This window comes from Cydia splendana, chromosome 19 (assembly GCF_910591565.1).
Source record: "Cydia splendana chromosome 19, ilCydSple1.2, whole genome shotgun sequence".
Lineage (NCBI taxonomy): Eukaryota > Metazoa > Arthropoda > Insecta > Lepidoptera > Tortricidae > Cydia > Cydia splendana.
Window position 1 is genome coordinate 2,396,301 of NC_085978.1, and position 23,654 is coordinate 2,419,954.

Consider the following 23,654-nt stretch of genomic DNA (forward strand, 5'->3'; position numbering starts at 1 on the left):
AAAGTGTAGTAACATTTATTACCACATTCGGACACTCAATATATTTACAAACACTCGTCCTCACTCAAACATGGTAACTTTGGCAATAGGTGCTACGTAATACCTCGACCACAATACTTGGTTGAATATTTCGATACTATGAGACACTATAAAAATTATTTTAAGTCTGAAGGTATCGAAATAACTTTGCTCGAAATGCAGATGAAATACTAAGTGTATATATGGGGTTTAGTTATTTACCACGCTACCAATGGGCCAGACCGGATGCTAAGATGATTCAATACTGTATTATGGTGTATAAATATCAGTTTTTAACTATGCCAGATAAAAAATAATTAAAAAAAGTTTTTTGTAAAAACTTGACAAAAATTATTTAAATAAATAAATAAATATTTATGTAACAGTTAACGTTCGACACTTACACAATAAACTTAAACTTAAATCGATTCTCCGCGCCTGGCCTTCTACTTAATTTAATGACAAATATCATTGTAACCGGTTAAAATTCTACGACATATATTTTGGTAAAAAGGTTAAGAAAATTTAACCCGTTTCCAATAATATTACAGCTATAAAATTATAGGTACCGTACCGTGTTGATCTCACTATCATAAGCATTTACATATCATAGCAGTAGGTAATTCTCTAGCCACCCAGAGGCCTTTTAAAAGGCATTGTATTTAGGATCTTTAGACGAATCAAAATTGCATTTCGTTGGCTAAATTCCGCAATCCCTTATCTCCTTTATAATTATCGATTTAACCCTTTACCAGGCTGTTCTAAAATGACAATCGAATGTAAGTCTTACTGATCTAAAATAGAACACATGTTTGATGTGCCGTATGTGGGAAATATAAATCCCTTAGTCTGGTAAAAGGTTAAAGAGTTTTGCGAACCATTTGGTCTTATCAGTGCGGCTAGAGTTCAAAAACTTAACCGCGTTACAATGACATTTTCACAAGTTTGCCCATCTACTTGTTGACGAATTTCTCGCCGGTGACGATGTTTTTCTTGAGCTCAGGGATGGCCTCCTTGAGCAGTTGCTGCTCGTAGGCGTTGAGAGAGCCGTAGCCGAGGTTCTTGGCGACGCCGCCCTTGCCGAACACCAGGGGGTTGGCGAAGTACGACGCCTCGGTCAGGTCCGACTTGATGTACGCGCATTCTACGACGTTGGACTCGCCCTGGATTTAAAAAATAAAATGTTAATTAGTAAGAAAATATCTGGGAGACTGAGCTTTGCTCGGAAAACACATAAAAACTCAAAAATGCGCGTTTTCCCTGTGATAAGATCTAGCTAGCTAGATCAATTTTTCGCCCCCGAAGCCCCCCATATAGCAAATTTTATAGAAATTATTATCTCTGGAAAAATGCGCATTTTTGAGTTTTATATGTCTCCCGGATATTAATGTTTACATGAGACACTGTAAACAATTCCGTGGAATGTTCCAAAGAATAGTTGTGTATGTATACTTACGTTAAGACCGCGCAGAACAGCGTTGGCGAGGCGCGCACCGGCGTACGCCATGGAGAGCGTCGCGGAGCCGCCGCCGGCCTTCGCCTTCACCACCTGCAATCACACCATAAGCGTCATTGACTATCTTTACTACACTCTTATTAATTTTGTGCACATGAAGAATCTATAGGCATACACCGATTTTTTGGGCTTTCTTTAGTCCTTCTTCGATTTTTTAGTTACAAAAGTAATAGTACAATGCACTATGGTACCATATTAAATTCCTATCTCTTAATGATGGTGACTTCAGGTTGGCCTCTGATGACTATAAATCTTACCTCAGTACCAGCCTCCTGTATCCTCTTGGTCAAGGCCTCAATCTTGCCCTGGTCAGTCAGCTTGACAGCGGGCTTGCTCTGGCTGAGGAGCGGGATGATGGTGACTCCGGAGTGTCCTCCGATGACTATCTGAGTCTTACCTCAGTACCAGCCTCCTGTATCCTCTTGGTCAAGGCCTCAATCTTGCCCTGGTCAGTCAGCTTGACAGCGGGCTTGCTCTGGCTGAGGAGGGGGATGATGGTGACTCCGGAGTGTCCTCCGATGACTATCTGAGTCTTACCTCAGTACCAGCCTCCTGTATCCTCTTGGTCAAGGCCTCAATCTTGCCCTGGTCAGTCAGCTTGACAGCGGGCTTGCTCTGGCTGAGGAGCGGGATGATGGTGACTCCGGAGTGTCCTCCGATGACTATCTGAGTCTTACCTCAGTACCAGCCTCCTGTATCCTCTTGGTCAAGGCCTCAATCTTGCCCTGGTCAGTCAGCTTGACAGCCGGCTTGCTCTGGCTGAGGAGCGGGATGATGGTGACTCCGGAGTGTCCTCCGATGACGGGGATCTGGACGGACTGGGGGTCGACGCCGTTGATCTCGCCGATGAAGGCGGCCGCGCGGACCACGTCGAGGGTCGTCACGCCGAGCACGCGGTTGGGGTCGTAGCAGCCGGCCTGGGGACAGAAATAAGTTTATGACTCATTAAGGTTCTGATTAACACAAGATTGCCTCCAACGCGCTAGGCCGCATGAACTGTAGGCGGCAGCACCTGCTTCTTGTAGTAAACTGTCAAGTATTCGATTTATGCCAAAAAGTGGCACACTTAAAACTTTAGACGGGTTTTTCGTTCTATGGCTAACTTCGATCTCCATTACCAGATCAGATTGATAGTGCCATAACATTGCATTGATCAATATCAATTTATAGAAGTGGGTAGGTAAAGATAAATATCAGCTTAATCGGGCGATTTGAACGTTGAATCAAAATTATTTATTATTTTAGTACCCTTAAAATATAACTGTTTAAGTGTTCTATCCATATTAAAATACAATTAATAGCTTTAAACAATGGAACATATTTCGTGTTCATGGACCACAAACGTCTAGGTATGTCAACAAGACAATAGCATATCTGCCCGGCTGACACTTGAGTGCATAATGACCGCAATTGGATATGATTCAGTGCACACTATCTGTCTGCAACGCTTGCAAAAATAACAAATGAGTCGCTTAACTTCAAACTCGGGTAAATCCATCTGGCAAATTATGCGATATAATATTTAAAACTTTCGCGTTTTAAACACATATTAACTAATATTATAGACTTATTTTATTACCTTTATTTACCGACGTTTCGACACAAAATTATGCGATTTGGGTATTAAGAAAAGGTAATAGGGTAGTTATTTTCTGAGAGGGTCGAATGGATTTACCCGAGTTTAAAGTTAAGCGACACAAATGACCGATTTAGGACAGCTATTTTGATGGGGACCTTTGGACCCGGCATGGCGCAGAACGGGTTTCAAGTCAGGGAATAAGGGGGATAGAGAAGTCCACGAAGTAAAAGGCCTTTCTAATATCGCGACTACGTGTAAGACTAATAAGAGATGTAATAAAAGTGGAAATAGAGGTATTTAATGTTAATTTTGTCAAAGTAATCGCTCGTAAAACCCAGCTATATCACTACACAAGTACACATTATAAAACAAGTCCCCCGCCGCGTCTGTCTGTTTGTGTGTTTGTTCGCGATAAAGTCAAAAACTACTGAACAGATTTGCATGCGATTTTCACCTATCAATAGAGTGATTCTTGAGGAAGGTTTAGGTGTATAATTTGTTAACCCATGCGAAGCCGGGGCGAGTCGCTAGTATGTACTTCATAAAATCACACTTATTACATCAAAGGGAGACGAAGATTACTCGCGTCCGCAAGAAGATTACCCTGTGTTGCCTTGCACGTGTCTCCCGGGTGGTGCTAAAGAGTAATCAACCTTGGCTGCTACACTGCTCTCAATGAGTCTCGTAGCCTATCACTAGATGCAGAGAATTTAGATGCTTACCAGATGCGAATCAGTACATAATGATCGGAAAGGAGTATTTTAAGAACCCTCAGACCAGAGATCTCGGACCTTCAGTCCGTATCTGCCAGTTAAACATAGAAGGTATAAGTAAAGCCAAGTGTGAATATATGTCAAAACTTGCTGTAGATCATAAGATTGACATCATAAACCTCCAAGAAACCCACACAAAAGACGATCAGGACATCCAAATCAGAGGACTAATACCAGGTTTTACGCTCATTAAAGCACTGAACCACAGAAAGTATGGCATTGCCACTTATGTTCGATCCGACCTGAAAGTGTTGAGCGTTATATACGCCGATGATTCGGAAAATAACTTTATAATCGTCACCCAGTTTGAAGACTTAAGGATTGCTAACATCTACAAACCCCCTCTTGCTACCTGGGCCGGTAATGGGATGCCCACCTTCCCACACCCATGCATTTATACCGGAGATTTTAACAGTCACCATACATCGTGGCGGTACGCAACGAGTGATACAAATGGGCTAGCCCTGGCAGAATGGGCTGAATCAAGCAATCTCTTTTTGGTTTTCAATGCCAAGGACAGGGGCACTTTTCACTCAGCTCGCTGGAAAAAAGACTACAACCCGGATCTGACCTTTGTCACTAAATACCCCTCAGGTACACCCCTTCCAACAGACCGGCTCGTCCTTCGGGACTTCCCCAACAGCCAACATAGACCTATAATACTGGAAGTAGGGCTAAAGATTCCACTCACTAAATCAATGCCACTCCCACGTTGGAACTTTAACCGTGCAGACTGGCCTAAATATGCAGCAAAAGTGGACGCAGGTGTCCGTTTCATTCCTCCGATAGCACATAACTACACACGTTTCGTGGGATTGATTCTGTCTTCTGCTAAGGCCCACGTGTGTAGGGGTTTCAGAAGGGAGTATGTCCCTGGATGGAATGAACTTAGTGAACAGCTCTACAATGACTACCAAAAAACTGGGGATAGCTCGATCGGCACTGAACTTCTAGTCACCCTGGATGAAAACCGCTCCAACAAATGGAGGAATACTGTCCAATCCATGGACTTCAGGCGTTCAAGTCGTAAAGCATGGAGGGTGTTAAACAAGCTTTCTGGGAGACTGTCATCGTCGCGTTCCCTACCTGCAATCCATCCAAATCAGATAGCAAACCGGTTAGTCTCTGTGTCCAGAGCAAAAGGAGACAAGTTGGAGACAAAAAAGGTGAAGAAAAAGTGGCATCAGCTGAAGGCCGACCATAAATCTTACCCCGACCTGTCAAAACCCTTCACAGCGGAGGAAGTAAAAGTAGCTATCAAAGGTCTTCAGCCTGGAAAAGCAGCAGGAGTCGATGAAATTTACAACGAATTTCTCATAAATCTTGGCTCACATGCTATAAAGTGGTTATCTTTATTTTTCTCCGAAATTCTGAAGTCCAATAAACTGCCTAGGTTATTCACAGAATCCAAAGTGATCGCTTTACTAAAGCCAGGAAAGAATGACGATGATCCCTCTAACTATCGCCCTATAGCTCTACTGTGTAATGTTTATAAACTTCTGGAAAGAGTCTTGCTGAAACGAATATCGCCGCTCATAGACAAACTTATTCCAGTGGAGCAAGCGGGTTTCAGATGCGGGCGCAGCTGTACAGATCAAGTCCTAGCATTAACCACTCATATAGAGACGGGATACCAAAATGGACTTAAATCTGGGGCAGTCTTCATCGACCTAACGGCAGCGTACGATACGGTATGGAGAGAGGGACTGCTCTACAAACTTTTAGTGGCAGTTCCCAACTTGGAAATCGTTCAACTTATATCAAGCATGCTTTCTCAACGACGGTTCCGCATTCACCTGGGTTCCAAGGTCAGCAACGTGAAGAAGCTGAACAACGGGCTGCCACAGGGCTCTGTACTAGCCCCTACCTTATTCAATCTGTACATCCACGACCTGCCTCCCACCCTGGCTCGCAAATTTATATACGCCGACGATATTTGCCTTGTCACGCAGAATAAGACTTTTAATAACCTGGAGCGGACATTAACGCAGGACATGGTTACACTAGCAAGGTATTTCAAAGCATGGCGCCTCACACCTAGCACAAATAAGACCGAAACATGCTGTTTCCACCTACACAACCAACTGGCAAACCGCGAGCTCAAAGTTTCCCTCAACGGTTCGACCCTGAGACACAATTCTACCCCAAAATATCTCGGTGTCATCCTTGACCGCTCTCTAACCTTCAAAGAACATCTCACGTGTACTGGACGCAAACTGCAAACGCGCAACAATATAATTCACAAATTAACTGGAACATCCTGGGGTGCAAATGCCAACACTCTGCGTACATCTGCCTTATCGCTGGTGTATTCCTCGGCTGAGTATTGCGCGCCGGTCTGGATGGGCAGTGTTCACACCAACAAAGTCGACACGGAGCTAAATAAAACTATGCGACTCATATCCGGCACACTGCGATCTACCCCATGCCACTGGCTACCAGTTCTTTGTGGGATCCTGCCACCTGATCTGCGAAGGAAAGATGCGCTTATGAAAGAGTCTCGCAAAATTAGGGAAAATCCAAACTTACCAATACACAGCGAATTCACGCACCCGGTAAATAGTCGCCTGAAGTCCAGGAACCCCCCCTACAGTATAGCGTCAACTCTTTCACAAGGAGACTACAACGCTAACCGGGAGTGGACGCAACTATGGACTACTACAATGGTTGGAAAGTTTGGATCGGGGATTATCCCGGGTAAGAAAATAGATGGGTTTGATCTGCCGAGGCGGACATGGTGTAACCTCAATAGATTGCGCACCGGCCACGGTCGCTGTGCCCTATATAAGTACCGTTGCGGCTGGGTGGAGTCTCCTGCCTGTCACTGTGGTGCCGAGGAACAGAGTATCCGACATATTTTCCAAGAGTGCCCATCTACTCGGTATACTGGAGGCCCCCCGGAAGACCTGATAAAACTGAACGACGAAGCTATCAAGTGGATTAATTCTCTGGAGTTAGATTTATGATTTCTCTGTATCTGTAAATATAATATGATGCCATACGATTAAATAAACTTCATAAAATCAGGCCATTGATAAATATCAAATACCGTAGTGTTATCGTATGAGCGGTTATAGTAAACACACTTATTACATCACATAATTATTGCATGTGTACAATTTCATTAGCATGCTGTTTGCAGCGTGACAAGATCAAAATAGCGCGAGGAAAGTCGCATGCGGTCTCAGCGTGGATACTTAATATACTTATCTAACTTGTGATAAGAGAAGATAGGTATATTATATACCTATCTATATAGCGTATATACGTTATTTGATGCGTAAACACAAATCATTTCTTAGCATTCAAAAAACAGTTATGTGTGCCTAGATTTCAAACTCCTAATAACATTATAAATTATAACACTCTTACACCTTATAACATTGTCAAGGAACAAATTACAAGAAAAACAAAGTTTTGTACGGAACACTAATAGCACTGTTTACCTGATTTATTTATTGAAACTTTATTGCGCATAAAAACGAATAGTGGACTTAATGCCTCAAGAATTGTTTACCAGTCAACAAGTGGATTAAAAATTAACATTCTGATTGTATTCAATTACGAACATTTTATATTTTAGTATTTTATTGCAGTGCTTCACTACACCTTATAAGCCGAGATGCAGGAGCCCAATGCGGTGGACAGATCAAATTCGCTCAGCCCTTGATGCAAACAGAGAGAGGTGGCGGCAAATTGTCAAAGAGAAGCTGTTCCCTAGAAGTGGCCACGACCCTCAGTGACGAGGAAACCGATGCAAAGAGGGACACCTTATTAAAACAAAGTCCCCCGCCGCGTCTGTCTGTTTGTATGTTCGCGATAAACTCAAAAACTACTGAACGGATTTTCATGCGGTTTTCACCTATCAATAGAGTGATTCTTGAGAATCTTGAGGAAGGTTTAGGTGTATAATTTGTTAACCCGTGCGAAGCCGGGGCGGGCTAGTTATTGAATAAATTTATTGGGTAGGCAAAATAATATAATATACATGTTATATAGTGTTATATCAAAAAGTGTTCATTTTAGTTTGAAAATTACTTTAACTATTTTCAATTAACCTATAATTAGTATGCCCTTTCCATTGTCTTATCAGATTGCAGCTGTAATGTAGAAACAAATAACACTATGACCCGAATTGACGTTATTGTTATCTGTAGGTACATAACATACAGTTATTTACCATTTATTGTTTCTTAACCGTCATTGTTTTTATTTATTTGAATTGAGCCTGAATTTATTTAATGAGCTTTTTGCATCATCTTGTTCTAGCAACATAGAATTAAATATACAAATGTAGTGCATAATTATTTTCCTTCGTATTTTCACGGAAACGTACGTACGTGTCCAGTGGCGGATTTGCCCTAAGGTCCAGTAGGCCCGGGTCTAGGGCGGCAAATTGTGACAAAAAATTCGCTGATGATAACAAGAAATAACTTAAAATTTAGTCAATTGATGGGTGCTGCGAAAGGGGCGGCTATAGGGCCTGGGGTCTAGGGCGGCAAAGACTGCAAATCCGCCATTGCACGTGTTTTGCTATTTCAGTCAGTCACGGTACAAAAAGTACTGAGGTTGATTGAAGTAGCATGACAAATTACGAACGTTTCCGAGAAAATACGAAGGAAAACAATTATGCACTACATCTGAAACTGTGGAATGAGGTCAAGTTCATTACAAAACAAAGACAGCTTTATCTACTGATAAAAGAGCTAGTTTCTATAAATGTGTCTGAAGTAATTCATGGTTTATTAGCCGAGCGAGTGTGAAGACCTCCAATTTAGTTTGGGTAAAAATCCTTTTGTATGTCGGCTGTCTACAGGTTACATTATGTCAGCCAGTTTCTGTGAAATTTGGCGACCGGATTCGATAATAATATAAACCAGAATTTTTTGTCGATTTGCGATGTCTACAGCTCACTAACCACTATATAAGAATTACCTTCTTCAGTACTTCAGAGGCAATAGGCACCATGGAGTTGACGGGGTTGGTGATGATAGCTATGATGGCCTTAGGGGACTGTTTGGTGACTACTTGGGCCAAATCACATACAATTATAGCATTTTATGCATTAACAAACTCACCTTCTTCAGTACTTCGGAGGCAATAGGCACCATGGAGTTGACGGGGTTGGTGATGATAGCCATGATGGCCTTGGGGGACTGTTCAGCGACCACCTGCGCCAGGTCACGCACGATGGACGCGTTGGTGTTGAAGAGGTCGTCGCGGGTCATGCCAGGTTTGCGGGGCACGCCGGCGGGGATCACGACCAGGTCGGCGCCTGGAAAGAGTTTTGCATTTAAGTTTTTGTCAATTGATCATAAGATTCTACCTCACAAATAATAAATAATACAGAAGATGAATTCTAAGTTAGTAGATATTATTCAATTATTATTTTTGTTAAAAAACATACAACATAATTCTAAGGATCTAAGCAATAACGGAATCATTCAAGGATTTTTCACTCTAGTTCAGAGGTACAGACTTAATAGCAGCTTTATTTGTCTTGTCTATCGGCAACATGAAATTGTGACTTTGAAATGATGAAGCACTCTTTCTGCTAGCCTTTCTCCGCAGACGTTTTGTCTGGTTACCCTTGGCATAGGCACTTAGAAATACTTCTATAAGAAAATCAGTTGGAATTTAGTGTCATAAATGATCTCAAGAGGTTTATTTACTTTATTTGTGTCCTCATTATTATCATTGTAATGTCTTTGAAAACATGATTTCACATTCCAATACTAGTTTGATTTAATTTAAACTCAACCCACATACCTTCATAGTTCTCATACGTCACACACCATACATACACACACACACATACACATATCTCAGTAAATATCAATCACAAATAGTAGTTTTAGGTTATTGTAAGATTTTAATTAAATAGGTCAATGCTTGATCAACAAAATTACTGTAGTTATTAAATCATAGCTTTCAGTATCAAATAAACACTCTTTGTATTTGGAATCTGAAAACATTATTATTACATAAAATTATAGTCAAGTGTTATGGATGATCCAACATGTTACAAAATACAGATTAACAAAAATAACCTGTTATTTTCCACCAACAATGCCAAGGTCACTACATTTAGGACAACTCAAGCATAAAATTGTATTCAAATAGGAATCATTTTAAGACATTATGCTATTTAGAAGTACACAAGGTCAACAAGGTCAAAAACCATTGAGAATTGTCATTTAATTTGGTATCAAATATAAAAAAATAGGTTATAAAAGTTGTTATGTAACATGCTATCACCACTCGTAGATTTCGGTTGGGCGTCGGTAATTATATTCTAAATTCAAATGTACCTTTGATGGCGGCAGGCAGTTCCTCAGGGCCCTTGTGACCAGTGACCTTGGCCACGGTGTTCATATGGGACAGGTCCACGGCCACGCCGGGCGTGACCGGCGCCAGGTCGTATAGCGCCAGCTGGGTCACCAGCGGGTTCTGTTTGATCAGCAGGGCCAGGGGCTGGCCAATGCCACCAGCCGCACCCGCCACCACAACTTTGAAATTCCTCTGAAATATCGCATTTTTGTCAAATATACAGACACTTTTGAAGGTAGGTGGAGGAGGAAGGAAAGAGAATGAGTTTAAAACACCGCATTGAATAAATATTACATTGGAAATTACAAAATCTTAACGAAATGGGTAGAAGTTATATACCTGAGGGGATGTGGAGAAGCTCTTGGCTCCATTTTGAACGGCGAGTGTGCCAACAGGCTTCAGGGCGCGGGAGAACATCTTCGCGTGAGTATTAAAAGGGAAGTGTCAGAATTTTATTGAAAAATTAAAATATTCGCCGATCACTTCCACTGACCCTGCCGACCTTTCGAAGATAACTAGTGACGTGACGTAACGTCAGTGGCACGTCACGTCATGATATCGTAAATCATTGCCGAATGGAAAACCGGTAAAAAAATCTAAGTTATAACATAAACAAGCACAATCGTATACGCTTTTTATATTCTCCCCTTTTGAGTTTTCGTAAAGTTTAATTTAAGTATAAAAATTGCAAACCATTTAACAATTTACAATTCAGTCTAGTAACTAAACGTAATTGCACTGACCGTACTGATAGATACAGTGAAGATACTAAACGCAATTATCAAATTGACACTGACAGCAGGGGGTGTCACCAAAACATTTCTCATATTTAGTTCAATTAATCCAATTAAATAAAGGAAAACATTTTTTCTGCATCACTTGTTACAAGAAAAAATATCAAAATGAACGTGATACAAGCAGTCAAGATGTATATAACGAAGATGACGGAGGAAAGTGGGCCAGGAATGAAAGTTATTCTTATGGATAAAGAAACTGTAAATATTTACTTATAATTTTATTTTCATGTTTAATGCATATTATAAATAGTGCTTTGCAATAAATAACAAACCTAAGGAAGTAATTATTTGACTGAAGTTTCACCTCTGAGGTAACCAACTATATCAATACAAATCTTATTGGAAATTAACTCATTTCATAGGTATTTGCTAAAACATTACCATTGCGGTTAAAGTTAAGACTCTAAACTCAGTGTTTTACCATGATTAGGGGTTGTGCACAAATCACGCGAGGTGTTTTCGGCTACTTTTTGACCCCCCCTCCCCCCACACAACCTTACGTGTATTTTTTTGAAATTTTTTCATTCAACCAAATTTTAAGATATATAATATTGTATATCGAAAATCTTGTTTATTTTTCTATTTTCGTTAAATAGACTCGCTATTTTGAAGTGAAGAGTGAAAATTTATGTTTAACACATTCACTGCCCCCAACCCACATGTGCGTTCACCGTCATATAAGTTTGTTCCTAGGCCACGCCCCCTGGCAGTGAATGCGTTAACGAAACCGAGAAAAAGTATCTACTCATGTGGTAAGTTTTTAGGGTTCCGTATCCAAAGGGTAAAACGGGACCCTATTACTAAGACTTCGCTATCCGTCCGTCCGTCCGTCTGTCCGTCTGTCTGTCACCAGGCTGTATCTCACGAACCGTGATAGCTAGACAGTTGAAATTTTCACAGATGATGTATTTCTGTTGCCGCTATAACAACAAATACTAAAAACAGAATAAAATAAAGATTTAAGTGGGGCTCCCATACAGCAAACGTGATTTTTGACCAAAGTTAAACAACGTCAGGCGTGGTCAGTACTTGGATGGGTGACCGTTTTCTTTTTGCATTTTTTTCCGTTTTTTTTTTTGCTTCATGGTACGGTACCCTTCGTGCGCGAGTCCGACTTACACTTGCCCGGTTTTTTTCTTAGTTTCGTTCACTGTAGAAAAATACACGTGAGGTTTCCTTAAACCCCCCTCCCCCAACGTGATCTATCGTGATTTTTTCGTGACCCCTATCGAACCTCGCGTGATTTGTGCACAAGCCCTTATCTATAGAAACGTGCAAATCCAGGTGGTCAAATGCACACTGCCGACCATTTAAAAATATATATAGGTATGTCTGTACTCTCTTTTTTGAAGAGCTCCATTTTTAGGGTTCCATACCCAAAGGGTAAAAATGGGATCGTATTACTAAGACTCCGTCTGTCTGTCTGTCACCAGGCTGTATCTCATGAACCGTGATAGCTAGACAGTTGAAATTTTCACAGATGATGTATTTCTGTTGCCACTATAACAACAAATGAAATTAAAACAAGTGAAATTTGTACGGAACCCCTGGTGGGCGAGTCCGACTCGCACTTGTCCAGTTTCTAGTAAACACATCTCCTGTAACTATGAGTTAATTTTATAAACATACTTGCTATAATTAGTCACATCAACCCTGCGTGGCTAGCGAAAGATTGCTTGTGTGGTAGCATGCATTAGGTCCAAATAAAAGCAGTCACATGCTGCTACTACATCTGACATGTTCAAATAAATCATTTTCCTGCAGACAAGTATAGTGAGCATGGTGTTCAGCCAGTCCGAGATCCTTCAGAAGGAGGTGTATCTGTTCGAGAGGATCGACAGCCACTCCAAGTGGGATAACCTCAAGCACATGAAGTGTATTGCCTTCCTGCGGCCCACGTCGGAGAACATAGCACTGCTTTCTAGAGAGCTGCGGTACCCGAAGTATGGTGTCTATTTTATATGTAAGTGATATTACAATTCTTTTGCCTTGAATTTTGCTGTGTACAATGCATGAATTGAATTGTAAATTTTTTAAATTTATATAAATCTGAATATAGATGAGATTTAATAAAATTTAGTACTATCAAAGGAGAGAGAGTCAAGACGGGGATACGTGGAAAGGGAGGAGGGAGGCCTTTGCCCAGTAGTGGGACACTCTAGGCGCATATAAATAAATAAATAGATAAACTATTAAAGGAAAAGAAATAAAGGAACTTTTATTTATTTATTGCAAAGGGCAATAAACAGCATATAAAAGGAAATATACATACAGTTTAACAAATGAAGTTAACACAACAGCCAGGACAGATTCCACTTATAGATAAGTAGAGAACACAATGTTATAGGATTTCAGTCTCTCTGTCTGTTTGCATGTACGTGTGATTGTGAAGATCCTTTTTTATTTATCATCATCATCATATCAGCCGAAAGACGTCCACTGCTGGACATAGACCTCCCCCAGGGATCTCCACAACGACCGACCTTGCGCCGCTCTCATCCATCGGCTCCCTACGACGTTAACCAGATAGTCGGACCATCTTGTTGTGGGTCTTTTCCTGCTGCGTTTTCTGGTTCGTGGTCGCCACTCAAGAACCTTTCTGCCCCATCGGCCATCGGTCCAACGAGCAATGTGTCCCGCCCACTGCCATTTTAGTCTGGCCACTCTCTGAGCTATGTCAGCAACCTTGGTTCTCTTCCGGATATCCTCATTCCTCATTCGATCTCGCAGAAAAACCCTGAGCATTTTTATTTATATTATAGTTTAAAAATTGCTCTGGACATAACATACCTAAGTTTCAAGTTGATATTGTACATTATAAGATTTATAAGACGCAATAAATAAATTAAAATGAAGTTTGTTTCCAGATTTCAGCAATGTGATCTCGAAGGCAGACATCAAGACTTTGGCAGAGTGTGACGAGCAGGAGGCAGTGAGAGAGGTGCAAGAAGTGTTTGCCGACTACCTTGCTGTTGACCGCCATCTCTTCTCCTTCAATATCGTCGGGTGCTTGCATGGTAAGTGGGCTTGTAACCTTTGTAAAACAAGAATAGAATAGAATAGAATAGAATAGAATACAAGCAGATGCTTTCTAATAAAAAAGAGTTAAAAACAGACATTCGATACATATAGTAACGGCTTTCATATGTATAAAAATGTCAACATATATGTATGAAAATGTCCCTCAAATTTGTTTATCATAAATAAAATGGTTCACTTTTTTGAGAAATCTCTGAGATAATTTGTCTTAACTTAACCATACTGTTAAAACTTACCTACCAAGTAATTTATTTAATTTTTATTTTTTCTTTAATAAAGCTGTTAAAAATCTATCTTAAACGTAAATCCATTGTCCCAGGTCGATCCTGGAACCAGACGCACCTGCAGCGCTGCGCGCAAGGCCTCCTCGCCGTCCTGCTGTCCCTCAAGCGGCGCTGCGCGGTGCGCTACGAGGCGGCCGCGGAGCCCTGCGCGCGCCTGGCGGAGCGCGTGCGCGACCTGCTGCGGCGCGAGGCCGCGCTCGTGGACAACAACGTGCCCATCAATGGCGACCTGCCCACGCCGCAGCTGCTTATTATTGACAGGAGGGATGATCCTGTCACACCACTACTAAGCCAGGTGAGATGCTTCCCAGGCCGGGCCAAAAACCCGACTATCGGGTATTTTATGATTTCGTTCCCAGGCCGGACGACCTGATAGTCGTGATCGTGGTATTGCTTTGACGAAATTGTTGTGGCCTGGCGCGGACGTCTTGTTTGGCTGGGTCGCAATGAATGTGTTAAGAATATTATGTTCGAAATTAACTATTATGGTCCCTTATAGGCACTGGCAGTTGCTAAATAACGACATGTGACTGAGTGACTTACCTGCTCTATAACAGAGAGAAATCACCACCTTACTAAGCTAAATAAGTTCTGACTGATAGCTGCTATAGGTAGTTAGATTTTATTAAGATATTGGAATCTTAATTGTAGTAGGGGTAATACTGCAATGTTTTGCCGCCAGAGTGCAGCACTAAGCCAGCTAGTAAACCATAAAGTAACTTATACATACTGTGCCTTAAACTATTTTTTGACAAGTTTACACAGACAATGATAAAAGTTTTTGGCAAAAATTTCATTTTTGGTACAAGCTTTTATCGCCGACTATACTTTTTTTTCCACAGGCAACTAATACTCATCGAAACAATTCTAAAAACCCCAAACACAATTAGGTTTCGTTGTTTTATCACAGAGTTCCTATGGCCACCTCCGGTCTCCATCTTCAGATCAGCTCGATGACACCATAATATTGCATTGTCACCCGACTTACGTATGTATGCAAAATGTCAGCTCAATCGGAAACCGGGAAGTGAATCAAATTTAACTTGCAAGATTTGATTACACACAGACAGACAGACAGACAGACAGACAGACAACGGTCAGGTGAAACTAAATAAAAGCTTGTAATAAAATATGACATTGATGAATCAAGGCGGTTTGTTAACAAGGGCCTACCGGGAAACGCGAAAATCTAAATTTTGTTATCTGCCTCTTTATCGCTCGAATTTGCAAGAGTGATAGAGAGGTTAGATAGCGAAATTACGATTTTCTTGGTTCGCGGTAGACCCCCAGATTGTGATGGATAGTGTTAGTGGCGCCCCCTACGCAGAGTTGCGTAATATTCCCAGTCCTTAACCTTAAATAAATCCAGGAAAGCGCTCTGACAGCAAAAAGTTAATCCATCCCAATATTGTTCGCAGTGGACGTACCAAGCGATGGTGCACGAACTCCTGACGCTGCACAACCACCGCGTGAGCCTCTCACACTTACCCGACGTGCACAAGGACTTCAAGGAGGTGGTGCTGTCCGCTGAGCAGGACGAGTTCTACGCCAAGGTACGTCACAACGACCTGCACCAAACGTGACGTCACAAATCCAGAGACGAGTTCTATGCCAAGGTACGTCACAACTCGACGAGTTCTGCGCCAAACGGGATGTCACAACTCGAGAGACGAGTTCTACGCCAAGGTATGTCACAAACTCGACGAGTTCTGCGCCAAACGTGACGTCACAAGTCCATAGACGAGTTCTACGACAAGGTACGTCACAAACCCGACAAGTTCTGAGCCAAACGTGACGTCCAGAAACGAGTTCTACGATAAGTGACGTCACAACCACGACGAGTTCTGCGCCAAACGTGATGTCTCAACTCCAGAGATGAGTTCTACGACCTTACGTCACAACCCCGATGAGTTCTGCGCCAAACGTGACGTCACAACTCCAGAGACGAGTTCTACGACAAGTGACGTCACAACAACGACGAGTTCTGTGCCAAACGTGACGCCACAACTCCAGAGACGAGTTCTATGACAAGATACGTCAGCAACCCGACGAGTTCTGAGCCAAACGTGACGTCACAACTCCAGAGATGAGTTCTACGCCAAGGTACGTCACAAACCCGACGAGTTATGCGCCAAACGTGACGTCACAACTACAGAGACGAGTTCTACGCCAAGGTACGTCACAAACCCGACGAGTTCTGCGCCAAACGTGACGTCACAACTCCAGAGACGAGTTCTATGACAAGGTACGTCACCAACCGGACGATTTCTTAGCCAAACGTGACGTCACAACTCGAGACGAGTTCTTCGACAAGGCACGTCACAAACCCAACGAGTTCTGAGCCAAACGTGATGTCACAACTCCAGAGATTAGTTCTACGCCAAGGTACGTCACAGCCTGATGAGTTCTGCGTCAAACGTAACGTCACAACTCCAGAGACGAGGTCTACGACAAGTGACGTCACAACCACGACGAGTTCTGTGCCAAACGTGACGTTACAACTCCAGAGACGAGTTCTACGACAAGATACGTCACAAACCCGACGAGTTCTGCGCCAAACGTGACGTCACAACTCCAGAGATGAGTTCTACGACAAGGTACGTCACAACCCCGACGAGTTCTGCGCCAAACGTGACGTCACAACTCCAGAGACGAGTTCTACGACAAGGTACGTCACAACCCCGACGAGTTCTGCGCCAAACGTGACGTCACAACTCCACAGGACAGATGGAATACCACCCTTACTTACTTACCCCCTTATTCATAAACGCTACAAACTTCAATTAGCTAATAATCGTTTGTCTTTATCTTTCATTTTGACTTATCTATCTATAGAAAGGGATAAAACATAATTTAACTAAATCAGTCCCGTAAAGTTTAATGAATAAGGGGGTTTTAAAATATAATTTGCTGTTTTTACATATTTTCAGAACCTGTACTCCAACTTCGGTGAGATCGGGCAGACGATGAAGTCTCTAATGGAGGAGTTTCAGAAGAAAGCCAAGAGCCACGAGAAAGTTGAGAGTATCGCTGACATGAAGAGCTTTGTGGAGGCTTACCCGCTCTTCAAGGTAAGGGGTAACATTAATTGTAAAGGATTTCTGGAAGGTTAAGAATCTTATTTTAAACGAAGTAAATGTCAGATACAAAGGAAAAAATTACCGAGGCCTTCAGTGCCCGGGGCAGGAATCGAACCAGCGGCCTCTATTTACGCGACAGATGCCTGTACCGCTCGGTCACCAGGGCTCGGTGGCATGGGTCGACATTTTTAGAGCATTTGATGGTTACAAAGGGGCCGAATATTCGGTATTCGGCCAAAATCACTATTCAGGGCATCTCTAGAAAGGACCAACTAACATGTAATGCACGTTCCTGTTACAGAAAATGTCCGGCACAGTAACAAAGCACGTAACGGTGGTGGGCGAGCTATCGTCGATGGTGGCCAAGCGGTCTCTGCTGGCCGTCTCCGAGTTGGAACAAGAGCTGGCCTGCCAGAGCGACCACGCCAAACATCTACAGGTAACGATACAACGTCCGGCACAGTGACGAGGCACGTGACGGTGGTGGGCGAGCTATCGTCGATGGTGGCCCAGCGGTCTCTGCTGGCCGTCTCCGACTGGCCTGCCAGAGCGACCACGCCAAACATCTACAGGTAACGATACAACGTCCGGCACAGTGACGAGGCACGTGACGGTGGTGGGCGAGCTATCGTCGATGGTGGCCCAGCGGTCTCTGCTGGCCGTCTCCGAGCTGGCCTGCCAGAGCGACCACGCCAAACATCTACAGGTAACGATACAACGTCGGGCACAGTGACGAGGCACGTGACGGTGGTGGCGAGCTATCGTCGATGGTGGCCCAGCGGTCTCTGCTGGCCGTCTCCGACTGGCCTGCCAGAGCGACCACGCCAAACATCTACAGGTAACGATACAACGTCGGGCACAGTGACGAGGCACGTGACGGTGGTGGGCGAGCTATCGTCGATGGTGGCCAAGCGGTCTCTGCTGGCCGTCTCCGAGCTGGCCTGCCAGAGCGACCACGCCAAACATCTACAGGTAACGATACAACGTCGGGCACAGTGACGAGGCACGTGACGGTGGTGGCGAGCTATCGTCGATGGTGGCCCAGCGGTCTCTGCTGGCCGTCTCCGAACTGGCCTGCCAGAGCGACCACGCCAAACATCTACAGGTAACGATACAACGTCCGGCACAGTGACGAGGCACGTGACGGTGGTGGCGAGCTATCGTCGATGGTGGCCCAGCGGTCTCTGCTGGCCGTCTCCGAGCTGGCCTGCCAGAGCGACCACGCCAAACATCTACAGGTAACGATACAACGTCGGGCACAGTGACGAGGCACGTGACGGTGGTGGCGAGCTATCGTCGATGGTGGCCCAGCGGTCTCTGCTGGCCGTCTCCGAACTGGCCTGCCAGAGCGACCACGCCAAACATCTACAGGTAACGATACAACGTCCGGCACAGTGACGAGGCACGTGACGGTGGTGGCGAGCTATCGTCGATGGTGGCCCAGCGGTCTCTGCTGGCCGTCTCCGAGCTGGCCTGCCAGAGCGACCACGCCAAACATCTACAGGTAACGATACTAACGATACAACGTCCGGCACAGTGAAGAGGCACGTGACGGTGGTGGGCGAGCTATCGTCGATGGTGGCCCAGCGGTCTCTGCTGGCCGTCTCCGAGCTGGCCTGCCAGAGCGACCACGCCAAACATCTACAGGTAACGATACAACGTCCGGCACAGTGACGAGGCACGTGACGGTGGTGGGGGAGCTATCGTCGATGGTGGCCAGGCGGTCTTATTTATTTATTGTTTATTCAGAAACCATAATTTTATTAATTTTTAGTAGGGATACTAAACAAGGTTTACCTACAACAAAATTGGGAACTAGAACATCCTAAAAATCTTTGTACCTATAGGTATTTAATTGACTTCTGCGAAAAGCGGTGCTATTAACATTTCCTTCCACACGTTTTTCAACAACTCAGTTATATAGAAGCAAAGTGAGCAATATTCCATTTTTACCTGTGGATATATATAGAATACTCTTTATTGTACAACTCAGGGGAAGATACAGGCGATACAGCTTTATGATGTTGCTGAATTTACTTTCTCATAAATCATAAAAAAATCTGAAAGTCTGATGTATCATTACTAACATTAGAATTTATTTAAAAATAATAATAAAAGACGTTTATTCAAGAAGTTTGAACATAGGTACATAATAAAAGTACACGATAATGCTTACAAACTAATTGAAATGGAAAGTGGCTCAGCTTATGTCTGTGCCAAAAGGCTTCGGGGCACAGCGGCCCTAAAGACTATTTGTTGTACTTATAATTATATGTTACTGCAGATCCCACAGTATTGTAATATTTTAACTCAATTAACCTTTTTCAACAGCGCCTAAAGGCCCTACTAGCCAACGACTCGGTCCGCCACCACGACGCAGCGAAGCTCGTAGCTCTATACGCCCTCCGCTACGAGAAGCACGCCTCCAACGCCCTCGGGACCCTCGTCGAAGCCCTGAAGGCGCGGGGCTGCCCTGAGCCACTTGTCAAAAATGTACTGCTGGTGTTGGAGCACGGCGGCGCGCATGCGAGGCAGAGCGACCTCTTCGGGCTGCAGGATGCTGTCAAAATCACTAAGAGGCTATTCAAGGTAACATTACTACTGTCAAAAAGAATAGAGTGTATAGAGGCGGATTGGCAAAGTAAATTATGAAAAAAAAATGAAATTATTTATTTTCAGGCAACTATTGGCCCATAAATACCTTAAAACTAGCATACATAGAATTATGTAGCCACTGTAAATTTACTGCCATCTTTTGACAGAAGATTAACACTGTTAGAACGCCATTTGATTTTGATCCTTATTCCTTCACCGATATGTGTTAACTTGTTCAATATTAACGCCATCTACTCGACACTAGGCCAAAGGTATGGTACAATGTTTTCGAGCGATGGCGCCATAACCGCCTACGCTTTAGTAGATGGCGTTAATATTAATATTTAACAAGTTAACACATATCAGCGAAAGAATGATCAAAGTCAAATGGCTTTCTAACAGTTTTAATCTTATGCCAAAAGATGGCAGTAAATTACTGTAGCTCCATAATTTACCATGTCAGTAACTCTCTATTTCAAATTCTCTTTGCTACTGTGCTATAGGTAAGCGTTAACTGTAGGGGGCTGCTTAGACATTTTTACGGCTACAAAATTGCCAAACTGTTGGGGGAACGCTTCCCTTTTAGCGTGAATTGTCGATGCTAAGTTTAAGTTTTCGATTTAGCCTATAAGGTGGCAAGCCCTATACCGCATAGGGTTTCTTTTAGTTTTTAGAAATAAAACAGTATCTATTATTTCATATTATTTACAGGACATTTACCATTTTTTTTTCTAGATACCTTCGACATTAAATACTTACTAACAGTTTTTGTCACCAGGGCCTCAGCGGCGTCGAAAACATCTACACCCAGCATACACCCCTCCTCAAAGACACCCTTGAAGACCTCATCAAGGGCAAGCTGCGTGAAAATCTGTACCCGACCCTCGGCGGGGACGAGGCCTACGGCCGTCGGCCCCAGGACATCATAGTATTCATCGTCGGTGGCGCCACCTATGAGGAATCGTTGTGCGTTCATCAGATCAACCAAGCGTACCCGGGAGTTAGGGTGGTGCTTGGTGGGACGACTATTCATAATTCGGCGTCGTATTTCGAAGAGGTGAAGGCCGCGATGCAGGGCGTGCATAGGATACATACGAGGCATATTAGGAATGTTTAGAGTAACCGAATGCTTGCCAGGCTGGGATGAGTACTTGTGTGTTGTAAATATTTATACAATTTAATCTGCAGCACGAATAATGTAAGATTCCCACCGACCGGCTGGAATCGGGCCGCGGGGGAGTGCATTTTCAATGTACAATCACCTGCAATAATATGTTACACAACGAAGGCCACAAAAATATCTGACAGGATCTTATTTGTAGAGCCACAAGAGCGTGTCACATATTTTTGCGGCCTTCGAAGAGTAACATATCATTGCAGGTGACTGTACCTATACGCAGGGCCGTCTTAAACTATGCTGGGGCCCTTGGCCACATAAGAATTTGGGGCCCTTTTGTAAAGTAAAGGAAGCGAATTAACCCTTTACCAGGCTATGGGATATAATTTCCCACATACGGCAATTCAAACATGTGTTGTATTTTCCATGAGTAAGACTGACAATCGATTGTCGTTTTTGAAATGTCAGCCTGGTAAAGGGTTACTAACATGTTTCTACTATGATCTTTTTATTATGGGTAGTCAAATATACTGTTACTGTCTGTCCTTCGGGGCCCTCTGACGATGGGAGCCCTGGGCACGGGCCCCATGTGCCCTTATGGTAAAGACGGTATTGTCTATGACAGAAGCGATGGAGTCCGTCCGGAGCCGGCCGCATCCGCGAGGAGCCGACCGGCTTGCGGCCGTACAAATGTAAAATGCGTTCCGAGTTTCCGACTCCACCCGTTCGGTGGGAATCGTACTTAAGCGTTGAATTGGTGAACTACCAAATCTTGAGGTCTTCGATAATTATGCTAATATGCGTTGGCAGTTGTTTCCTTGTCACATATTTCCGCCTCAAAAATGAAGCATGACATGCAAACGAGGCATATGTTTATTCATGTTATTCCCAATAGTTACCATTAACTTATTGATACAACTAGTCTCAACTGTCAATATCGAAATCAGATATATCGGGATGATGGCCAGTTGTTCCGATATTTATGAGTACTCTGGCCGCCGTGATATATTTGGTAGCACTTGTACTATTACGTTAAGGGGCTACCCGAGATTTTTCATCGATTTTTGACAAGTTTTGAATTGTATCTCCTTTTTTTGCACTACAGATAGAATTATAAGATAAACGGTTATCGGTTCTTCAATCTTATATCTCCGTTTTTGTCTACCGGATTTTGAGTGAAATGAATACTTATATTTTTATGATTTTTTAAAACATTGTCTAAAAAAACACTTTTTTCGTATCTAGTTTGCTGTGAAGGATCTCACATGTACGAAATCTACATATTTAGGTTCGTCTTTGACGTCTCGAAAAACGTGTCTAGGGTTTTAATTTTAAACTAATTAACATAAGAGTTATGGCCAGAAAACCAGTTTTTTAGCTTAAAATTGTTCAACTTTGATGCCAAATATTTCGTTAAAAAACTTTGAAGTAAATGTGGGATACTATATTGCTTAAAGCCGCTGCTGTTAATATGATAAGCTACAAAAAACATTAGAAAACTAAGGGATTCAGATCGAAGGTCATTGGCGTGGGGTAGCCCCATTCATTATAACACGTTGGCTACCATGACGTGGGATCAAAAGCTTACTTAAATTCCTATTGGGCGTGGGAGCAATACTGTACTGTAGGTGTAGTATGGTGGGCAGTCAACGTGTTAATCACCTGTATGATGGTAACTGCTGGTAATAACATTTTATCCAACTCTAGTATTTTTAAGCTTTACCATATAAGCAATTTATTTATTCCCCTAATCTTAAGAATTGTAATTACAAATAAATGAAATAAAACACGTGAATGTTGTGTTCAAAACACGTTTTTTTTACTTTTTTATTGAAAAATAATTGCGGCCACAGATGTTCGTGGTGAACAATTACGAGTTATTTAAAAAAACCATCCTGCCATCGAGTTTGGCACAGAGTGCTTCACGCCTTCGTCCCAGCTTCGCTTTAAGCTTACAAATCAATTAGGCGTTTTATAAAAACCAATTTACATACTTAGCTCTCCACTCCTTTCAGTCTTTATACATAATTATACAATCACGACCCCTAGCATGGTACTGTTTAGTTTATTGTACTCGATAAACTGTATCACGCTAGGGGGGCGAGCGGCGTGCTAGTGAGACTATACTTGAAATTATTTGAAAGGATCATCAATTTTCGATTTAGAAATATAGGCGGAGTAATTTGGTTTTCGACAGTTAAGAATTGACCTTTTAATATAAATGATGCTAAAACCTACCGTTTAATCCTGTGGGAATATATTTCCCACATGATTTGGAACTTCATTTTAATTTTATTTGCATAGTTTTGCATAATTTCTGACACTCTCATGCCTTATAAGGGGTTAACTGATAGCCTTAGGTTCATATGTATTAATTAGGGTCTATTTATAACTGTCAAAAATACTATTTTCGTTACTCCGACTATACCATTCAAGTTCTCATATTATGACAGTTTTGCCTCAAATAATTTCAATTATACAACGTAGTTTGGCATAACATCGATTCATCTTTGAAATTGGTTGTTG

General features: G+C 42.7%; 2 protein-coding genes across 2 annotated transcripts; one reads left to right on the forward strand and one right to left on the reverse strand.

Annotated features, from left to right (window-relative positions):
* On the reverse strand, positions 1–10,745 carry LOC134799896 (malate dehydrogenase, mitochondrial). Its single transcript, XM_063772331.1, has 6 exons — positions 10,556–10,745; positions 10,198–10,408; positions 8,965–9,161; positions 2,212–2,451; positions 1,475–1,567; positions 1–1,181 (listed from the first exon to the last, which is right to left on the reverse strand). The coding sequence occupies exons 1-6, from the start codon at positions 10,631–10,633 to the stop codon at positions 972–974; spliced, it is 1,029 nt and encodes a 342-aa protein (XP_063628401.1). The 5' UTR covers positions 10,634–10,745; the 3' UTR covers positions 1–971.
* Positions 10,746–11,031: 286 nt separating this feature from the next.
* Positions 11,032–23,079, forward strand: LOC134799875 (vacuolar protein sorting-associated protein 45). The gene is made up of 9 exons (XM_063772294.1): positions 11,032–11,211; positions 12,778–12,976; positions 13,881–14,030; positions 14,372–14,631; positions 15,755–15,889; positions 17,267–17,407; positions 17,718–17,855; positions 19,748–20,005; positions 20,790–23,079. The coding sequence occupies exons 1-9, from the start codon at positions 11,119–11,121 to the stop codon at positions 21,126–21,128; spliced, it is 1,713 nt and encodes a 570-aa protein (XP_063628364.1). The 5' UTR covers positions 11,032–11,118; the 3' UTR covers positions 21,129–23,079.
* Positions 23,080–23,654: the final 575 nt, after the last annotated feature.

Coding starts and splice junctions, on each gene's coding strand:
- LOC134799896 (XM_063772331.1), bottom strand. CDS start 10,633: ATGTTCTCCCGCGCCCTGAAGCCTGTTGGCACACTCGCCGTTCAAAAT. Junction 10,409..10,555: donor GCTTCTCCACATCCCCTCAG/GTATATAACTTC, acceptor GCGATATTTCAG/AGGAATTTCAAAGTTGTGGT. Junction 1,182..1,474: donor CTGTTCTGCGCGGTCTTAAC/GTAAGTATACAT, acceptor TTTTAAATCCAG/GGCGAGTCCAACGTCGTAGA.
- LOC134799875 (XM_063772294.1), top strand. CDS start 11,119: ATGAACGTGATACAAGCAGTCAAGATGTATATAACGAAGATGACGGAG. Junction 11,212..12,777: donor TTCTTATGGATAAAGAAACT/GTAAATATTTAC, acceptor ATTTTCCTGCAG/ACAAGTATAGTGAGCATGGT. Junction 15,890..17,266: donor AGGACGAGTTCTACGCCAAG/GTACGTCACAAC, acceptor ACATATTTTCAG/AACCTGTACTCCAACTTCGG.